Source organism: Mandrillus leucophaeus, unplaced genomic scaffold (genome assembly GCF_000951045.1).
Source record: "Mandrillus leucophaeus isolate KB7577 unplaced genomic scaffold, Mleu.le_1.0 Scaffold631, whole genome shotgun sequence".
In the NCBI taxonomy this organism is placed as follows: domain Eukaryota; kingdom Metazoa; phylum Chordata; class Mammalia; order Primates; family Cercopithecidae; genus Mandrillus; species Mandrillus leucophaeus.
In genome coordinates this window covers 1293980-1311000 of record NW_012106820.1, presented here as the reverse complement: position 1 = coordinate 1311000, position 17021 = coordinate 1293980, and the positions used below count along the sequence as shown (strand labels likewise).

Genomic DNA, 17021 nt, shown 5'->3' with positions numbered 1-17021 from the left:
TTAGACCGAGGGATACCACAATTTCAAGAGCTATTAACCGTGACAACATTACAACTCACAGATTCACTCCCTCAGATGCCATTCCATGTGTACACTGCCATGATTCCATAACAGACACATCGCAGCCCACGGGGGCAGGCACCACTTGCTGGGATGCAGGCTTGGGCTCTTCTTTAGTCCAGTGAAATCTGCCACCTGCCTGCCTCCTCTGCTCTGGCTGAGAACACCCTCCTCCCTAGGACCCTCAAGTCCTAGGACTCTCTCCCTTCCACCCATATTGTTGCTATGCTCCCCCTACCAGAAGCTGAGATTGGATCTACAATCACAGCAGGGTGAAAGCAACTAGTACTTGAGTGGATGGCTCATCTGTGCTGTAGCAGACCATGTCGACAATCATCCTCCCGTGCCCAAGGCCCTGACAGCTGCCTGCTGTAAGCATCTGCAGCTCTGCACTTGATCCACACATGGGGCAGGCAAGCCAGAGGTGCCAGGGAGCTGACACCCCTGGCAGCAGCTCTCAGCCTATGATGGAAGGCAGCTGGCAGATAAGCATCCCAGTTTCCTCAGAACAAGGCTGAGATGTGCTACACAGTCTCCCAGAGCTCCCCAGGAGGAATGGGCTCTGGTTGCTGGCAGTACGATTTGCTTTTCACTGCTCACTCCAGCGGCTTGCCTGCCCTCCCTATCTCACTCCCCTCCCCTCATCCTGCTTCCCAGGATCCCTTCCCAAATAAGCTACAAGCTCAGGAATCCTTGTCCTGGGTTGGCTCCCCCAGGTTCCCTAAGACGCCTGGCACCTCAGTGACGAGCACAATTATGAGGCTTCCAGGCTTGGCCACACTGCTCTCAAGTGTGTCCTGCATACAAGCCCCCTCCCCAGGCTCTGCTATCAGCCACAGGGTCAGGGAAATGAGTGAAAGACACAAGCCTGCAGATGACAAATGTAGATTTGCACACTCAGTGAAAAAGGATGGCTGACACCCCATGCTGTTCTAAACTTTCGGGAGGCAACAAAAACATCTTTAAATATCTTTATTGAAAAAGGTTTCCATTATTGCAATAGAAATTTCTGACCAAGCAACTCAGAAACAGAGAAGCCCAGAGAGGGTGAGGCAGTTGCCTGTCTCTGCACGGTGCAGGTGCACCCGCGGAGGTGCCGGGATTCAGACTGTCCTTCTGCAAGCCCACTGCTGATCCCAGCGAGGCCTTTAATTCCATCCAAAGGGGAAAATCACGGCAAGCCATCCATAATTGCTACCCACTTTAGGCAAGATGGTGTTCAGAAAACTCCTTGAGCTGCAGGCTTAAAGTAAAGCAAAATAAAGCAACAAAGAAATGACTGGGATCAGCACCAGACAGAGACGCTTTTATTCGTGTCCATCCTCTCCTCAGTGCGACCTGGCCAGCTGGCTGGCAGCAGCACAACTTGTTCCCCATCCATCAAGGAAATACGGCAGCCCATTCCAGAAATGATGCAGAGATGGCTGTTTTGCAGTGACCCAGCCACTTTAAAGCATGGAAAATGCATTATATCTCAAAAAGCAATAGTGACTCACGTGGGGACTCCAATATCAAACCAGAATAGAGTGAGAAATAGGACAGACACGTTTGGGAGGCTTCACCTGAGCTACATCAACACTCCTATCAAAACCGGGGCTTACACAGGACGCATTTAACCCCCTCCTTTAGGAAAAGCCCCTCAATTCCATTCAGACAATAATGAACTAACAGATGAGTCTAGTAAGCAGAACATATTATTTTCCATGCCTGGAAGCTGGCAGAAAGCATTAAACTCAGTATCTCTCAAAATTCCCAATAACAGAATATCAGAGGGTTAGGATATTACTAGTGAAGCCTATTTTTGCTATTTCCTGTGTCCATTTTTGGACTCAGTCTCAGCTGAATGTTTTCTAGGTTGCCTACATGATTTCTTTCCTTTCCTTTCTTTCTTTTCTGGCTGTTCTTAGCTGCACTGTATTACACTGATCCATCTTCTTCGCTCCTCCTCCTAATAATTCCTGCACCCTCCCTTCCTCTCCATCTTGTCTTTGCACAAATGTGTATCAAGTGCCCTGCTAGGTGCCCCTAAGAGGTAGCAAACCCTAAGTGCCATCGTGGACAGGAATCCTTTTCTACGTGACAGAGCCATGTGTTCTAAACTTGGCGGGGGTGAGGGTGTTGGGGAGGTTTCCCACTGGGAGTGAAGGGGTGGGCACTCCTCACCCTGCAAGAAGCTCATAGAAATGCTCTGCCTGGAAGCATGGGTGCATCAATGAGCCGAAGGACAAGCAGTAGGGCTGGAGAGTGGATGAGGCTACAAGGCAGGGGTGGGCTGGTCAGCATATACCCAGGGGCTGCACAGTGTGTCCAGACAGGAAGGGGAAGCCAGACAGCAAGGGGAGGCAGGGATGACAAGATCTGACTTGTCTGGGAGCTCTCTCCTCCTGCCTGCTCCTCCTCCCACATTGCCCCTTTCAGTGGCCACACGGCGGAGTGTGCCTTCCCCTTCACGATGCATGCGTCTTCTGGTCTTTCTGTTTCCTGGGGCTTTACTTTGACCCTTGCAGTTTCACTGCTTTCCTTCTTCAGCTGTGATCACTAGTGTCCCCAGAGCGCCCTGTGGTCTCCCTCCCACCCTTCTTGCCCTAGATACGGGAGCTGATTTCCCCTTTCTTGACTCCAAGCTGGGCTCCTGCCTATTCTGACCAACAGAAGGTGAAGAAGGGCTGTTGCAGGACTCCCACACCCAGTCCTTAAGAGTACCAGCAGCCTATCCTTCCTTCCTGTCAGAGCACTGCTGGCCACCAAGCTGGGGGATACCAAGCCTTGTGGAAAAGGCCCAGAAGGGGTGGGTGCACAGCTCCCAGCTGAATGGCTGAGCTTCCCACCAGGGCCGGCATCCCTACCGGCTCAGCCCAGTCCTGCGCCGCTGTGGAAGTGCACCTCTCAGCACGCCGGCCCAGTGGAGTCCCAGCCCACGGCTGTGCCCAATGCCACGTGAAACAGACAACCAGCCACATGGGCCTGGACAGCCCATGACATCATAAGGAATAATCTGAGTTGTTTGCTTCAAGTCACTCGGTTCTGAGTAGTTTGTTCTGCAGCAATAGACAAGTGTCTATGAGTGACTTAAATATTCTCTGAAATCTATTCATTCCACATTGGGTTCATGTGGACCTGCAGGCCACATATTTAGCAGTTACTTCAAAAAGAAAGTCCTACATTCCATTTCTCAGGAAAACGAAAGCAGAAAATGAAGCAACCTCTACATCCTCCATGATGAAGCCTGGCGGACGTGGTCTACGTCCACCATGGGAAAGAGGAACAAGCAGGATCCTTCAGTAGAGCTCAAGAGATGTGCGAGCGACGGGGTTCCGCACCGGCAGCTGGGCCAGGTATGTGGAGGGGGGATCGTTTCTGAGGGCCTGGATCCTGGTAACATTTGTCAGGCAGAGACTGTTAGGTCTTTGCTCCTTGAAATTCAATTACAACTTGGAAATTCCTCATTAGCCAGAGCATTTGGAATCATCAAACATTTTACATTTTGGAATTAAAGATCCTACACATAGGCCATATAAACTGCCTCCTGTAACCGTATTAATAAGATTCCACCAACATATTATACATATAATATGGTAGGGCTCTCTCTCTCTCTCTCTCTCTCTCTCTCTCTATATATATATATATATATAAATAAAAATATTTGGAGATAGCACCTAACTCTGTCACCCAGGTTGGCATGAGTGATACAATCAAAGCTCACTGCTGGGCTCAAGGGATCCTTCTACCTCAGCCTCCTGAGTACCTGGCACCACAGGTGCAGGTCACCATGCCCGGCTAATTCTGTTGTTGTTGTTGTTAAAGATGGGGGTCTCACTACATTGCCCAGGTTGAATGTTATAAAATTTATTCTTGATTTCAAACTTAAAAAATCTGAATTGAGAAATGAAAAGTATTGACTATTTTTTTCTAAATTGTTACATTACCATCTTGTTCTAAGAGCAGGAACCCTCATCCTTCTGCCTGTAAACACATAACTGCCTTTATGGAATGTGTGCTCTTTTCCGAGTGCCAGACTAAGTGTGCTGCACACCTCCACAGAGTGATCCTCCAACCTCTGTGAAGCTGGCACTTCCCCCATTTTTCAAAGGAGAAATTGGAGACTCAAAGGTTACATGGATTGTAAATATTACAGCTAAAATTAACACTTAGACGTCTTCAACCCTGACCCTTTGCCCTCAAAAAGTCAGACACAATGCCCTCATTATGGACTGAGTTGCATCCCCCTCAAACTCACATGTTGAAATCCTAACACCTGGTACCTCAGAGTGCGACTCTATTTGAAGACAGAACCTTTAAAAAGGTAATTAAAGTAAAAGGGGGTCATGAGCGTGGGGCCCTACTCTAATTTGACTGCAGTGCTTACAGGAAGAGGAGACGAGGGCACAGACAGGGATGAGGGAAGGTCACGTGAAGCCAGTGAGCTGGCAGCCATCTACCAGCCAAGGAGAGAGGCTCAGAAGAAGCCAGCCCTGACAACACCTTCACTCAGACTTCTGGCCTCCACAATTGTGACAGGGTAACTTCTATTGCTTAAGCCTCCGAGTCTGTAGCACTTCGTTACAGCAGCCTCGGCAAACTAATACAGCCCCCCGAGAAATAGAAGACCCAAAGTCCAGGCATGGAAAGGTGTGTGTTTGATCCATCAACAGGGGACCACTTACCCCTATTTTAGACATTTTTCAAAGCTCAGTTGTCTGCACTAATTTAAGAAGCAGAAAAGTGGCAGCAAATGAGAAGAAGATACTCTTCTAGAAACAGGCCCAATGATTCAAGTGAAATGTGGTCCCCAACAGCAAAGACAGGGGCAGAATGAGAAGTCAGTACAAGAAATGGCATCGTCCAGCCTTCTGGAAGCAGCCATGTAGGACAACACATTGCTTGTCCAGCAGGATCACTGAGTGACCATCGAGGGCAATTTGGTCACGCCGTTCCCTGCATCAGGAAATCCTGGGCTTCCTTATTCATTCAGTTGGGGTCAAAGGAAACAACTTGCTTTTCATGATGTAATTTATGAGATCTGAGACCTTATTAGTAAGAAATGTTCTGGGATCCCTTATTTGACTATGCAGTTTAACAAGAAATTTTACTGCTTCTAGAAACTTACCCTGCCTAAATAATTGCCTTTTAGGCATCTGGTCTGCAAGTCAGACTACCTTGGTTTACCAACGTGTCCCTTATTTGCTGACGTCAGGAGAAAGACTATTAGAACACAGGTATATACCCTGCAGGGGACGTTTCTGCATGCAGCTAGAGATGACAGTCCTCCAGCTCACCTGCAGCCATCTCTGCCCCAGAACTCTCCAATGCACGATGGGGAACACAGATGAGGATGTGGGTCCAAACTGTGGGCTCCAGCAGTGCGTCCCATAAGCCAGCACTTTCTGCTGTTGGTCATAACTGCTGCCATTCAGAGAACAAAGGTACTGCCTTACGCAAGAATACTCCATGTGCCAAGATGCACAGAAACAACTCTAGGCCCCGAGAACACACAACTTCATGGGCATCTTAGGCAGCAGGCTAGCCAGGGTGTGCACGTGTGCATGCCAAACCAGGGAACGCCGGCTGAGGGGGACAGAGCTGCTTCTCAAAGGCCTGGCCACTTGGAAAGTCGTGTAGGCAGCAGTGGCCCCAGATCATAGATGACATATCCAGCATTTCTGTGAAATATTCAAATATACTTGATAGCTACATGCATACAAGCATAAAAGCATTTTTTTCCTTGCTCAATATACTCACCTGTTATAGAGAAGAATGTCTGGTTTCCAAATCTGGCCATCTGGGAAACGAACAGTCTTCACCCCTGGATATTCTGACACATTCCACTGTAAATAGTGATCTGTCCAAGACTGACACACACAATGACATTAGCAGCACTTCACTTCCTTGGCTACTAATATTTCTTATAAGCAATTGTTAGGTAAGTGCAAAGCCAAAGAGAATTCCAGACATTTATTATAACTGAATTGCTATTTATAAAACATAATGAAAATGGGAATTCAATAATCCCTTCCAAAATGACTGTGAAGAGCATAAAACTCACATTTAAGGTTCTGCTGTCACCATGAACACATTCAGATGGTATCATTAAAGTTAATTCCAACCCTCTGCATGTCCCCGAGCCTTCTCCTGCAGTGGATGGGTTACTTCTAGCCAAATGAATAACTGTTTTGCCTTCAAAGTTTTCACTGTGAGAATACTTTGAAAAAAGAAATTCACTTATTTCCACTGAAATAAGAACCGGACTGGAAAAATGTGGAATATTTATTTCCAAAAAGCAATACTGTGCAGTTGCATGGGAACCTCTCAGAATTTCTAAAGGAATGTTTTCAGATTTGAATTTTTATTTTGTCACAGGGATAGTGCTTCTGACACCCGACAATGCAAATCCTGGGCCCTGATGGTGAAACACAGAGTCAGGACGAAAGAAGGCAGATGAAGACTCAGGAAGCACTCACACAAGCTCGCGGCCAGGCCTTAATTGAGGTTATCTAGTGACCTTTGTCAGAGGAATACCCATGTCTGGGGTCCTCCCTCCCAGGATCAGGTGCTAAACAGCCTTTCCTGGAGCCCACAAGCTCTGCAGAGGATGCTCGGGTGGGATCCCACCTGCAGCTGCCACATAATTAGCACCACCCCACCACAGGAGGCTCAGTGCTGACAAGTGTGAACTCAGAAGCTCCTATAATTGCACCATTATCCTGTATTCTGTCCGCCTGGTACCACCCACGCTCTGGAGCTCAGGCTTTCCAAGATCTGAAAAGGTATGTGGTGCACCACCCCGACCTGGGACCAGGGTGACTCCTCACAATCAAACACATGGTAATTTCTGCAGCAAAACATGCCTATTTGCACTGAGATAAATAAATGCCTTAATTGCACATATATTTCAATTTGATTTTAGACCAAAACAGTTTGATGCAAAGTTACGAAAACAACATTAAAGGAGGGGAACATTTTTTCCAAGCTGCTGAGATTTGGAAATTGCAGATAAGGGGCTGTGGAGCTAGAGCTATTGATACTGACAACAAGGGAGTCAAAGGGCATATCCCAGACCAACTATCCTCTGAGGAGGGCGGGCAGCATCCAGAAAGATGGTCCCAGCTCTGGATCTAATCCTACATCAGAGGAGAGGAACTATCCAGATGAGTGACATCATTTTGCAGCCAGGGACCTCCAGGAAAGAGGAAGTGTTCATGGGTGATGTGCAGAAGTGTCATCTGGGGCATTCAGGATCGACAGCTGCCTGCTGGGCTCTCTAATGAGATGGAAGTGGTTTGGGAGGGGACAGGAGGGGCGCACCCAGGAAGGGTGGGTCTTGTCCTAATTGTCTTCCAGGAATGCCTGGGCACCAACCAAGCCACGCTTCCTGCAGCTCGCTCCGACTTGGCACCTCTGCCCTGTGCTTCCCTTCATTTCTCTCCCTTGCCCTGGGCATGAGGCCCTTCCACAGCCAACACCTGTGCTTTCTGTGCCACAGTTTTGCATCTCATCCTGGGATGCTTCTCTGGGTTGGTCACTAATTATCACAAAGCCAGTCAAGTTCACCGTTATTACCATACAGGTCAGGGCCACAAGGTTCCATGAACAGGCCTGGAAAGTGGGCATGGTGGACCAAGGCACTTCTCTCCTTCTCCCCTGCCTACTGAATGATGGCCAGAGAGAGGGGGAAGGGAGACAGGAAATGGGAATGGGAATGGGGATGGGAGTGCCTGGTTGGTCAAACCCAGACCTCTTCCAAGGCACAGCCAGAGTTGCACGCTGCCACCCCACACTCCACACACCCCACTGCGTGAACCATGGGCTCATCCCCTCCCTGGCCAGATCACAGCCTTTATGCTAGTCCAGTGTCCTGTGTATGTCCAGACTCACCGTAGTTCAGAGGGGGTCAGAGTGAGGACTGCTCCCATTTACAAGAGGAGGCCAGGGTTCAGGAAACTAGGATGTTTTAGTCAGTCACTGGGTCAGGGCTTACCTGTGTTATTTGACTTTAAGCAAACTGATCTCTGGGCTCTACCAGAGCTGGTTCTTCTGGCTCAGTCTCCCTGATGCTGCTGCCCATCTGCTGTTTTCCCTTGCCCCAAACCAGGCTGACCATTGTGTCAGAGGCATGTAAACCAGGGAAACTCCATCTCAAATAGCAGCTGGGAAAACAGGCTGAAACCTCCTACGGGGCTGCATGCCCAGATGGTTAGGCATTCTAAGTCAAGGGACGAAATAGGAGGTCGGCACAAGATACGGGTCATAAAGACCCTGCTGATAAAACAGGTTGCAGTAAAGAAGCCGGCTGAATCCCACAAAAACCAGGACAGCCACGAGAGTGACCTCCGGTCATCCTCACGGCTACACTCCCACCAGCTCCATGACAGTTTAGAAATACCAAGGCAACATCAGGAAGTTACCCTATATGGTCTAAAAAAGGGAGGCATGAATAATCCAACCCTTGTTCAGCACATCATCACGAAATAACCATAAAAATGGGCAACCAGCAGCCTTCGGGGCTGCTCTCTCTATGGAGTAGCCATTCTTTCATTCCTCTACTTTCTTAATAAACTTGCTTTCACTTTACAGACTTGCCCTGAATTCTTTCTCACGCGAGATCCAAGAACCTTCTCTTGGGGTCTGGATCAGGACCCTTTTCGGGTAACAGTAATGGCAGAAAAGGTGGGGGGGAGCTGCAGAAAGCATCCGAATCAGACACACCTGGGTTTGTACCAAGGCTCTGGCAGAGACTAGTGGTGCGAGGTTGTTCAGATAAATCATTGTCTCTGAACTGCAGTTTCCTCGTATGTACCCTGCCTCACAGGATGAGATAAGATAATGTGTGCAGCAGCAGATTAAAGTCATGTGGCCCTGGTAGGCAAGTGATGAATGACGGTGTAAGAAAAGAGAGAGATTTCCCCACTTTACAAAATCCTGCTGGACTTGGGAGCTGTAATAACAATCATAACGTAGCTGCGGCCAAAGGTGGGGAAGAGTGAGTGCCAACGAGGACAGGGAACCTCAGGCTGTGTGCCCTGGAGCCCAGGTCCACACTCCTGAGCCCGGGGGGCCCACCAGTGACCCCTACAGGCTCCGATGAAGGTTTCCTAAGAATGGATATGGAATAAGGCCCTATAAACAATAAACTTCTAGAAAAAGGTTGTTCTCTGAAAGCACTTGGTTCCTAGGTCCCTCGGGAACAGGGGGCAACAGGCAAAATCTTTGTAGACAGCACCTGGCATGTTTTCCAGAGTGGGGATCTGAAAAGAAGCATCAGTGAACCTAGACTCCCAGACCATCACATTTAGAGGAGTGTGTGCTCTTCCTTCTCTCCCTCTTTCTGTGAGATTCCTTCTCATTAAATCTTCAAAAGAAGAGTGTGTGGAGTTGTGAGGGGACACAGAAGGGAGGAAGGGGCCATTGATCGAAAAGGCACCGCGGGAATCCCAATTATTCCATGGCCCTGGCACCTGGGCCCCATGTGCACTGCTTCGAGCCCACAGGAAACTCTAAACGTGTGTGGATGCTAGCGGCATGGAAGCATTGAGGGGGGGTGGAGGAGGGGAAAGGGATGAGAGAGGGGAACGGAGGGAGGAAAAAGGAAAGTTACCTCTCATTAAAAAAAATACACTATGGTATAAGAAGAAGATAGATTTGGTTTTCCCGGCACAGAGCTTCTAAAGCCCTGGGAATTTCCTGAGTGAGAGGAGAGTCTTTTGTGATTCATACAGAGCCCCTTCTGACCATGCCTGAGGCCTGAGTTTACACTGATGAGGTGACTTAGAGTTGGGCACCTAGATAGCTTTCATGGGGGCTGGTCACCTAGTGACTAGAGGAAGGAGCTTTCCATCCACTGCACTCACAGCTCTGGGGAGGGGTGAGAAAGGGGCTGGAGACAGGGTTATAAACACTCTTGGTCAGCACATCCACTTGCGGGGAGGGTGGCGCTGGGGAGAAGTTACTGCGGCTCCGTACACCCTCCCAGCCCCCACGCCCCGCCCTCTGCGTCCTTCCACTTGGTGGTTCCTGAGCGCATCCTTCAGAATAAACCAATAAACGTTAAGTCATGGGTTTTCTCCTTCCCGAGTTTCATGTTGCTGAATTCCTGTTCTGAAACTCTGAATTCACGTAAGCTTTTCTCCAGGGTATTTTATAGAAGTAGATATTAAATATTTATTTAATGAATATATTTTTCTTTATAAATATACTAGTTTGTGTATTATATACAATTTTATTAAATAAGCCAAGTATTTTCCTGAGCTGTGAGCCATCTTAGAAAGTTACTGAACCTGGGGGAGAAGGGTATGGGAACCCTCGAATTTTCAGTCACCTGGTAGACGTTGTGGGTAGCCTGGGTACCCCATTTGCAGCTGGTATCTGAAGTGAGACTGAGCCCTTTAACCTGTGGGATCTGATGCGAACCCCAGGTAGATAGTGTGAGAAATAAATCGAATTGGTGGACCCCCAGCTGCTGCTGGAAAATTGGTTGTTGGTGCCAGAAAAGACATCGCACGTTTGATGTCAGAAAACACTTATCTTTTCTAAATTCGTCCCGTCTATTATTTTGACAGAGGAGGAAAGCAGCCTTCTTTCCAGCCCCCTGATCCTGACACTTTTTTTTCTTGGTGAGACGTCATGATTGAAACATCGCTCTTCACCCTGAGATGCTGTCGCGGCCCTAAGCAAGCCGCTAGCTGGCTTGTCTGTGAACAGGAAGCGTGGCATTTCCATGTGTCAGAGATCAAGTGATAATGAATGCAGAAATTAAAAAGGTAAACATTTTAGAAAAAATAATGGCTTAAAATCTTATCTATGGTGTGAATGCTATTAGTACCATAATTAGAATTAGGAGGTTAAAGTCAGAGAACGACCCAGGAAGGCTGGGACATCAAATGCCAGAAGAATGGTCACGACTGCAAAATAAGAGAAGACAGATATTTTAAAAGCAAATGTAAGTCTCCGGATGGTTCAAATGTCTCTTCAGAAACTGAAATGTCTTCTGTCATTTCTTCTCATAGATTAAATCAGATTACATCTGACAAGCCTCCCAAAATGATAAAAACTAATCTGCAGAGAAAACCGGCTGCAGAGGAGCCGGCTGCTTCCCCCTAGGAACATGAAGAGGTAAACAGAGAGGCCAAGCCTCCTTCTACTCCCTCACGTTTCTGAATGATCAAAATCAAGGGCAACTGGGAGAAAGAAGAAGAAAACCAACGAACTGGAGGTCAGGGAGAGATTTTTCATTTTTTTACTTTTCTGCCTTTTCCATTTTTAATGCATAGAAAATGTATCATTTGCAGAGTTTAAATACCCTAGAGAAAAGATTACGTGGATTCAGATTTTCAGGACAGGAATTCAGCAACATGAAACTCGGGAGGAGAAAAACCCATTGCTAGAGCCGTTTTTGTGGGTCTCCGCCCCGGCCCATATTTGCACCCCCCTCAGAACCCTGGCCCTGAGAGCCTTCAGTATCCAGCTTCACTTGCACGTGTCCATTATTGTGCTGGGTCAAGTCAGGTTGGTCCCCAGCCAGGGAACACAAGAACAGCAATCAATGGAAGGTTGCTTAGAAGTGGCCCCTGGGCAGCATCCAAGCTTGCTCTGGTGACTCCTGAGTTCCTCATGTCCACGCTGTGGGTATGAACAGGAATGCCAGGGCTTCCAGACTGAAACACTGGGTGGGGGCGGGGGCAGAGAGACACAGGCATTGGTTCGTTGACTGTTAAGGTTTGTTTTAAACCCAGGATTCTTATGAGCCCTTAAAAATTCAGTTGGGAGGCAGTGTTACAACTGCTAGATCCTCCTCTTCCTCCTCTTCTTTTCCTTCTCCTCCTGCGTTTTTCCTCCTCCTCCTCCACCACCTCCATTTTTCCTCCACCTCCTACTCCATTTTTCCTCCTCCTCCTCCTCCTCTTTTCCTCCTTTTTTCTTCCTCCTCTTTTCCTCCTTTTTTCTTCCTCCTCTTTTCCTCCTCCTTTCATCCTTCTCCTTTTTCCTCCTGCTCTTTTCCTTCTTCTTCTCCTCTGCCTCCTTCTTCTAAACGTGTTAATTACACAGCCTGATCATAAATGGCTTAAAGGTAGAAACTGGGTTATATATTTCTAGGTTCCCTCACCTGGCCCAGTTTAATACCTTCCACAGAGCAGATTGCTTCAAAAGAGGAGGTGAGTTAAAAGGTGAGTTTTCAAACAAATGAAGCTGCAGATGCTTCTGCAAATGTAAGCCTTAATTAAAAATTAGCTGTGCTTGAAATAAATTTAGAGGTCTCTGGTGACACCCTCTGAAGCAAGGATGTTTATTTATGGAGCATCTGAATTCAATACTGGAAGTAATAATCCAGTTACATTTTTCTTGGAAACCACCATCCTTTAAATAAAATTGCCAAATCATATACATTGCTGAAGACCAGTCACTTACTGAGGGCTAAGGAAGATAGGCGCCAGAGAGAGAGACCTCTCCATAACATGCATTTCTCTCTGTAAGAAAAAGGTCAATAACAGCGTTGTTCCTGAGAGGGCATGGCAAATGTCCAACTTTAATTAAAGACGGAAGCACCTGCCTCATTCCCCGAAGCCTGACCTTGCACACACAGTATGAAAGTGGGGCACGGCTGTTCAGGAGATGGCTTTATGTTGTGTCACACTACCTAAGCACCTCAAGGTTCACCCTGAGTTTCTGCTTCATTCTCTCATTCAGCAAAAGTTCTTTGGCGCCCGCTACAGGTGAGACAGTAAGCTTAGGGCTGTGGGTACAGCAGTGACTGAAGGCACCTGGAGCGCTGTCCTCACCGCGCACACATTCTAACGGTGAGGAAGACTCAGAACCAATGAGCAGATAGACGAGTGACCACAAAGTGGGTTAGATGGTGAGAAGCCTTTGGGAGAAAAATATAACAGGATAAAGAGAACACAGTGGGCTGGAGGTGGAGGGGAGGGTTTGGGACAGTACACTGGAGCTCAGGGAAGACCTCAATGAAGAGGTGACCTTTAGGAAGAGACCAGTGAGAAGTAAGGGGGAAATCAAGTGGTTCTTAGGGACGAGCCTTCCTGGCAAGGAGAGTAGCCAGTGCAAAGGCCCTGAGGGGGGCATGTGCTCGGGTGACATGTGTGTCACCCAACAAGTGGGCAGTGAGTGCAGCCAGGAAGCAAAGGATAGAGGGGAGGGGAGAGGAAAAAGGAGCCAGGCAGGGAGGGAATTGAATCCAAGGCCACTTTAAGGACTTCAGTTCCTATGCTGTCCAGGACAGGAGCCCCCGGAGGGAGCTGTGCCAAGAAGCTATATGCCGGCTGCTATGTTGAGGACAGACACCACCAGAAGAGGCCACACTGAAGCGGAAGGCTGGATGGGGACTCCTAATAATGGAGGTGAGAGATGACGCCCATGTAGACCAGGGTGAAAGTATCATGGCTGAAGCTGTAGTTAGATCCTGGATCGGTTTTTCATGTCAAGCTGCCAGGATTTGTTGATGTATCAGAGGTGAGATGTGTGAGACAAGAGTTAAAGGTTTTTGGTTTGAGCCAATGGATCCATGACTTTAACATTTATTCAAATGAAAAGTCTGTGGGGAGGGACAAAAGCGAGAATGATCCACGGACACTATTTTGATGCTACGGGCAGCGAGGACAATCATTAATGCAGGGCTCTCAGCAGGGGCCAGGAGATGAGCCTGTCCATGGGAAGAAGGGCTGGGCCTTCCAGGAGAGCACAGATCATGTGTGTCCTGCGCAAAAGGAGGGAAGCTAGTGTAGGTGGCAAAGGCAAGGGCAGGGATGCGCTCACTGAAGTATGCTGCTTTAAATCCTGCAGGGGAGTCTCTCAAGGGCGCTCACCTGACTAATGTTAGGTTCTGCAGGGGTCTCACATGTAGCTATGGGTGCACCTTGTACTCCTAGCAATGGCTTTAAGCAGATTCATTTTCTTTTCTTTTCTTTTCTTTTTTTTGAGACTGAGTCTTGCTCTGTTCCCCAGGCTGGAGTGCAGTGGTGCAATCTCAGCTCACTGCAACCTCCGCCTTCTGGGTTCAAGAGATTCTCCTGCCTCAGCCTCCTGAGTAGCTGGGATTACAGGTGTGCACCACCACACCTGGCTAAGTTTTGTATTTTTAGTAGAGATGGTGTTTCACCACGTTGGCCAGGCTGGATGCAGATCCATTTTCTATTCCTCAACTCCACATGTATTTGCAGGATAACTCACCTGCCCAAGAACCACATGAGACTATCCTTTGCCTCCATTTTTACTTCTCCCTTTCCACTTGACAAAGAGGGGCACATTTCTCTTATCTTACCTCAACTCCTATCTTGGGACACTGACCCAAGAACCAACCAAAGGATCGATTCAAGTATCAGCCTCTGTGTCTGTGTGAATTACCTTACAAATTGGGTGGCAAACACTTTCAAAGGTCCGGTGGGTTTTAATTCTTTTAATTCTTTGTTTTCAACAAAACTGAAGGAGAAACTAATCAAGCTGTCAGCTGATACATTTGATGAAAACTACATTACTTTTGGCATATAATCTAGAAGAAGTTCAAAGATTGAGTAACATTGCTTTAACAAAGTGGCTTTCATGTCCAACTACTCATGTTACTACACCTAGTTAAAAAACAGCAACAGAATTGATGTGAAAACTATCATTTCTCCATTCAAGTAATAATAAGTCATCTGGGGATACATGAACTAATTTAAAACAAACTCATCTTGGGCAGATATAAATTGCCAATAAAAATTTATGTTTTATAATTACTTAAAATTTAATTTATGTCATTTTGATGAATTATAATACCAATAACAACAGCAAACTTAAATCAATCCAAAAGAAACAAAATTTAATACTTATGGTGTAAAGGAATAATTCTTGTGTAAATATTTACATTTGAAGAAACCAAGGCACAGTGATTAATAAAAGACTTTTGGCCCTGTGTGGTGGCTCATGCCTGTAATCCCAGCACTTTGGGAGGCCGAGGTGGGTGGATCACCCGAAGTCAGGAGTTCAAGACCAGCCTGGCCAACATGAAGAAACCCTGTCTCTACTAAAAAATACAAAAACTAGCCGGGCGCAGTGGTGCATGCCTCTAATTCCAGCTACTTGGGAGGCTGAGGCAGGAGAATCACTTGAACCTGGGAGGCAGAGGTTGCAGTAAGCCAAGATTGTGCCACTATACTGCACTCCAGCCTGGATGACAGAACAAGACTCTGTCTCAAAAAAAAAAAAAAAAAAAAAAAGAGAGAGAGACTTTCAAACATAAAACTATATTACATTAGGATAAAATTCCCTATAGAAAGCAGAATAGAAATGCATTTGCAAAGAAAAAATGGGACTATGTTAAATATTTGACAGTTTTTAAAAAGGCTTGTTCATATGGTGTTTGAATGAGATGGGCACCAAATTATTATGCTATTTTGATTCCATTTAACATAGAGACTGACCGTTCCATTTTTCAGTGTCAATATTTACAATTGGATGTTAAGTGGCATCATTTGCAATTAATTTAATTTAGGTTAGTATTGCAGATGTCAAGTTAAAAATCTACAAATGATAGGCAGCATTTCAAGATTCTTACAAGCATCACTGGAGCAGAGTACGAGGGCCTCTGGTTTAGGAACACTCCACCTGATTCAAACATACAGCTCTGGAGGCCACAGAGGGCAGGGCTGGAACTCCTGAGTCCTGGGGACTGGCTGTGGTGCAGGTTGTGGACATCTACATGCAGCCCTGTATCTTCTTACTTGTCTTGCCTGAAGTGCTTCTGAAGTGTCCCCACATTACCCTGTCCTATGTGCTGAGCTTGTGCATGTGTTGAGCACTGCAGACTGTAGTGTCATACACCCAACATTCATTGTTGGCAGGTGTGGAGTTGGTGTGACAGCCATGGTTATGTTTTTTTTTTTTTTCTAAACAGGACCTCTCAGAAGCAAGCATCTCAGGTATCAGGACAAAAATCTTGGGTGCAAGATCTTGCAGGCCCATGGGCGAGATTGTCATTCTCTTAACTTACCATTTGCAGCCAAATGTTGGTGGTTAAAACTTGGTTCTTCTCATCCTTAAAAAAAAAAAAAAAAAGCAGCAGCATAAATATGATATGGTTTACAAAAGAAAGAATGAGACAATTATTCACGTGGGGATCTGACTGTTGGGATCGTTATGTGTGGAAATTAGAATGCACCAAGCACTTCCAATATATGCAAGCAGCATTTCCCCAGAGTTAAGCTTTTCTATTTATTCCAAAGTGAGACACATTTATTATACAGCATTTTAAAAAGATGGAAAAGTATAAAGAAGAAAATTAAAACTCTGCAACCTTACCATCCAGAAATGATGCCTGCTAATGATTTAGCTATTTATCTTTGTATTTTTAAATAATTCACAGACTAAAAAAAAACATAAAAGTAGGTGAAAATCCAAGTTTTTAAAGTCAGGTTTATTTCCAAAATATATACAGTTTTAAACAAATACAAATACGCTATGCCTCCCTCCCCCAGGAAAGTGGCCATGGCCCTGTGTGGAGCTGCTGCACCCTGTGTGGGTGGTGCCATGTGGGCCGTGACTCTGACTTGTCCCTGCAGATCTGGACTTTTCTCTCATCCTCTAACTTCTAGGGGGAACATCAGGCTTTGAAATACACCTGAAGGTAAAGCCTACCTAGGTGAGTAAACTAAAGGTGAGAAAGATGAGGTGACTTTAGAAGCAGCCATTCAAACTTGGATCTCTCGGACTCCAGAGCCTATTTTCCTACATTTCCAAAACACCTCCCTGAGTTCTGCCTCCAGCTAAGCCTACGTGCTAACCAGGGAGCTCGGATAGTGTACCAGCTGTGACTTTGCTCCAGCACAGGACGTACAGAGAAGAGACCCGTCAAGACCGGCCTTTCCAAATGGAAGGCAACTTGCATTTTAGTATGGCTGACCAAGTCCGATAGGGCTCAGCATAAAACAACGTGAAAGGAGGCAAATGAGTAAATTCTGTACAATAGTTATACTGTGAAT

General features: G+C 46.6%; 1 protein-coding gene across 2 annotated transcripts in view; it reads right to left on the bottom strand.

Moving 5' to 3' along the window:
• The window catches only part of CHRNA7 (cholinergic receptor, nicotinic, alpha 7 (neuronal)), a 164675-nt gene that overhangs the window by 75580 nt on the left and 72074 nt on the right, over positions 1–17021 (bottom strand). The window contains exons 2-3 of one of the 2 annotated variants that reach the window (XM_012000574.1): positions 16034–16078; positions 5800–5909 (exon numbers count right to left, since the gene is read on the bottom strand). In XM_012000574.1, coding sequence (XP_011855964.1) covers positions 5800–5839 — 40 coding nt within the window. In that variant the 5' untranslated portion in view covers positions 5840–5909; positions 16034–16078. The remainder of the gene's footprint in view (positions 1–5799; positions 5910–16033; positions 16079–17021) is intronic. The other variant, XM_012000576.1, reaches the window with a different exon arrangement.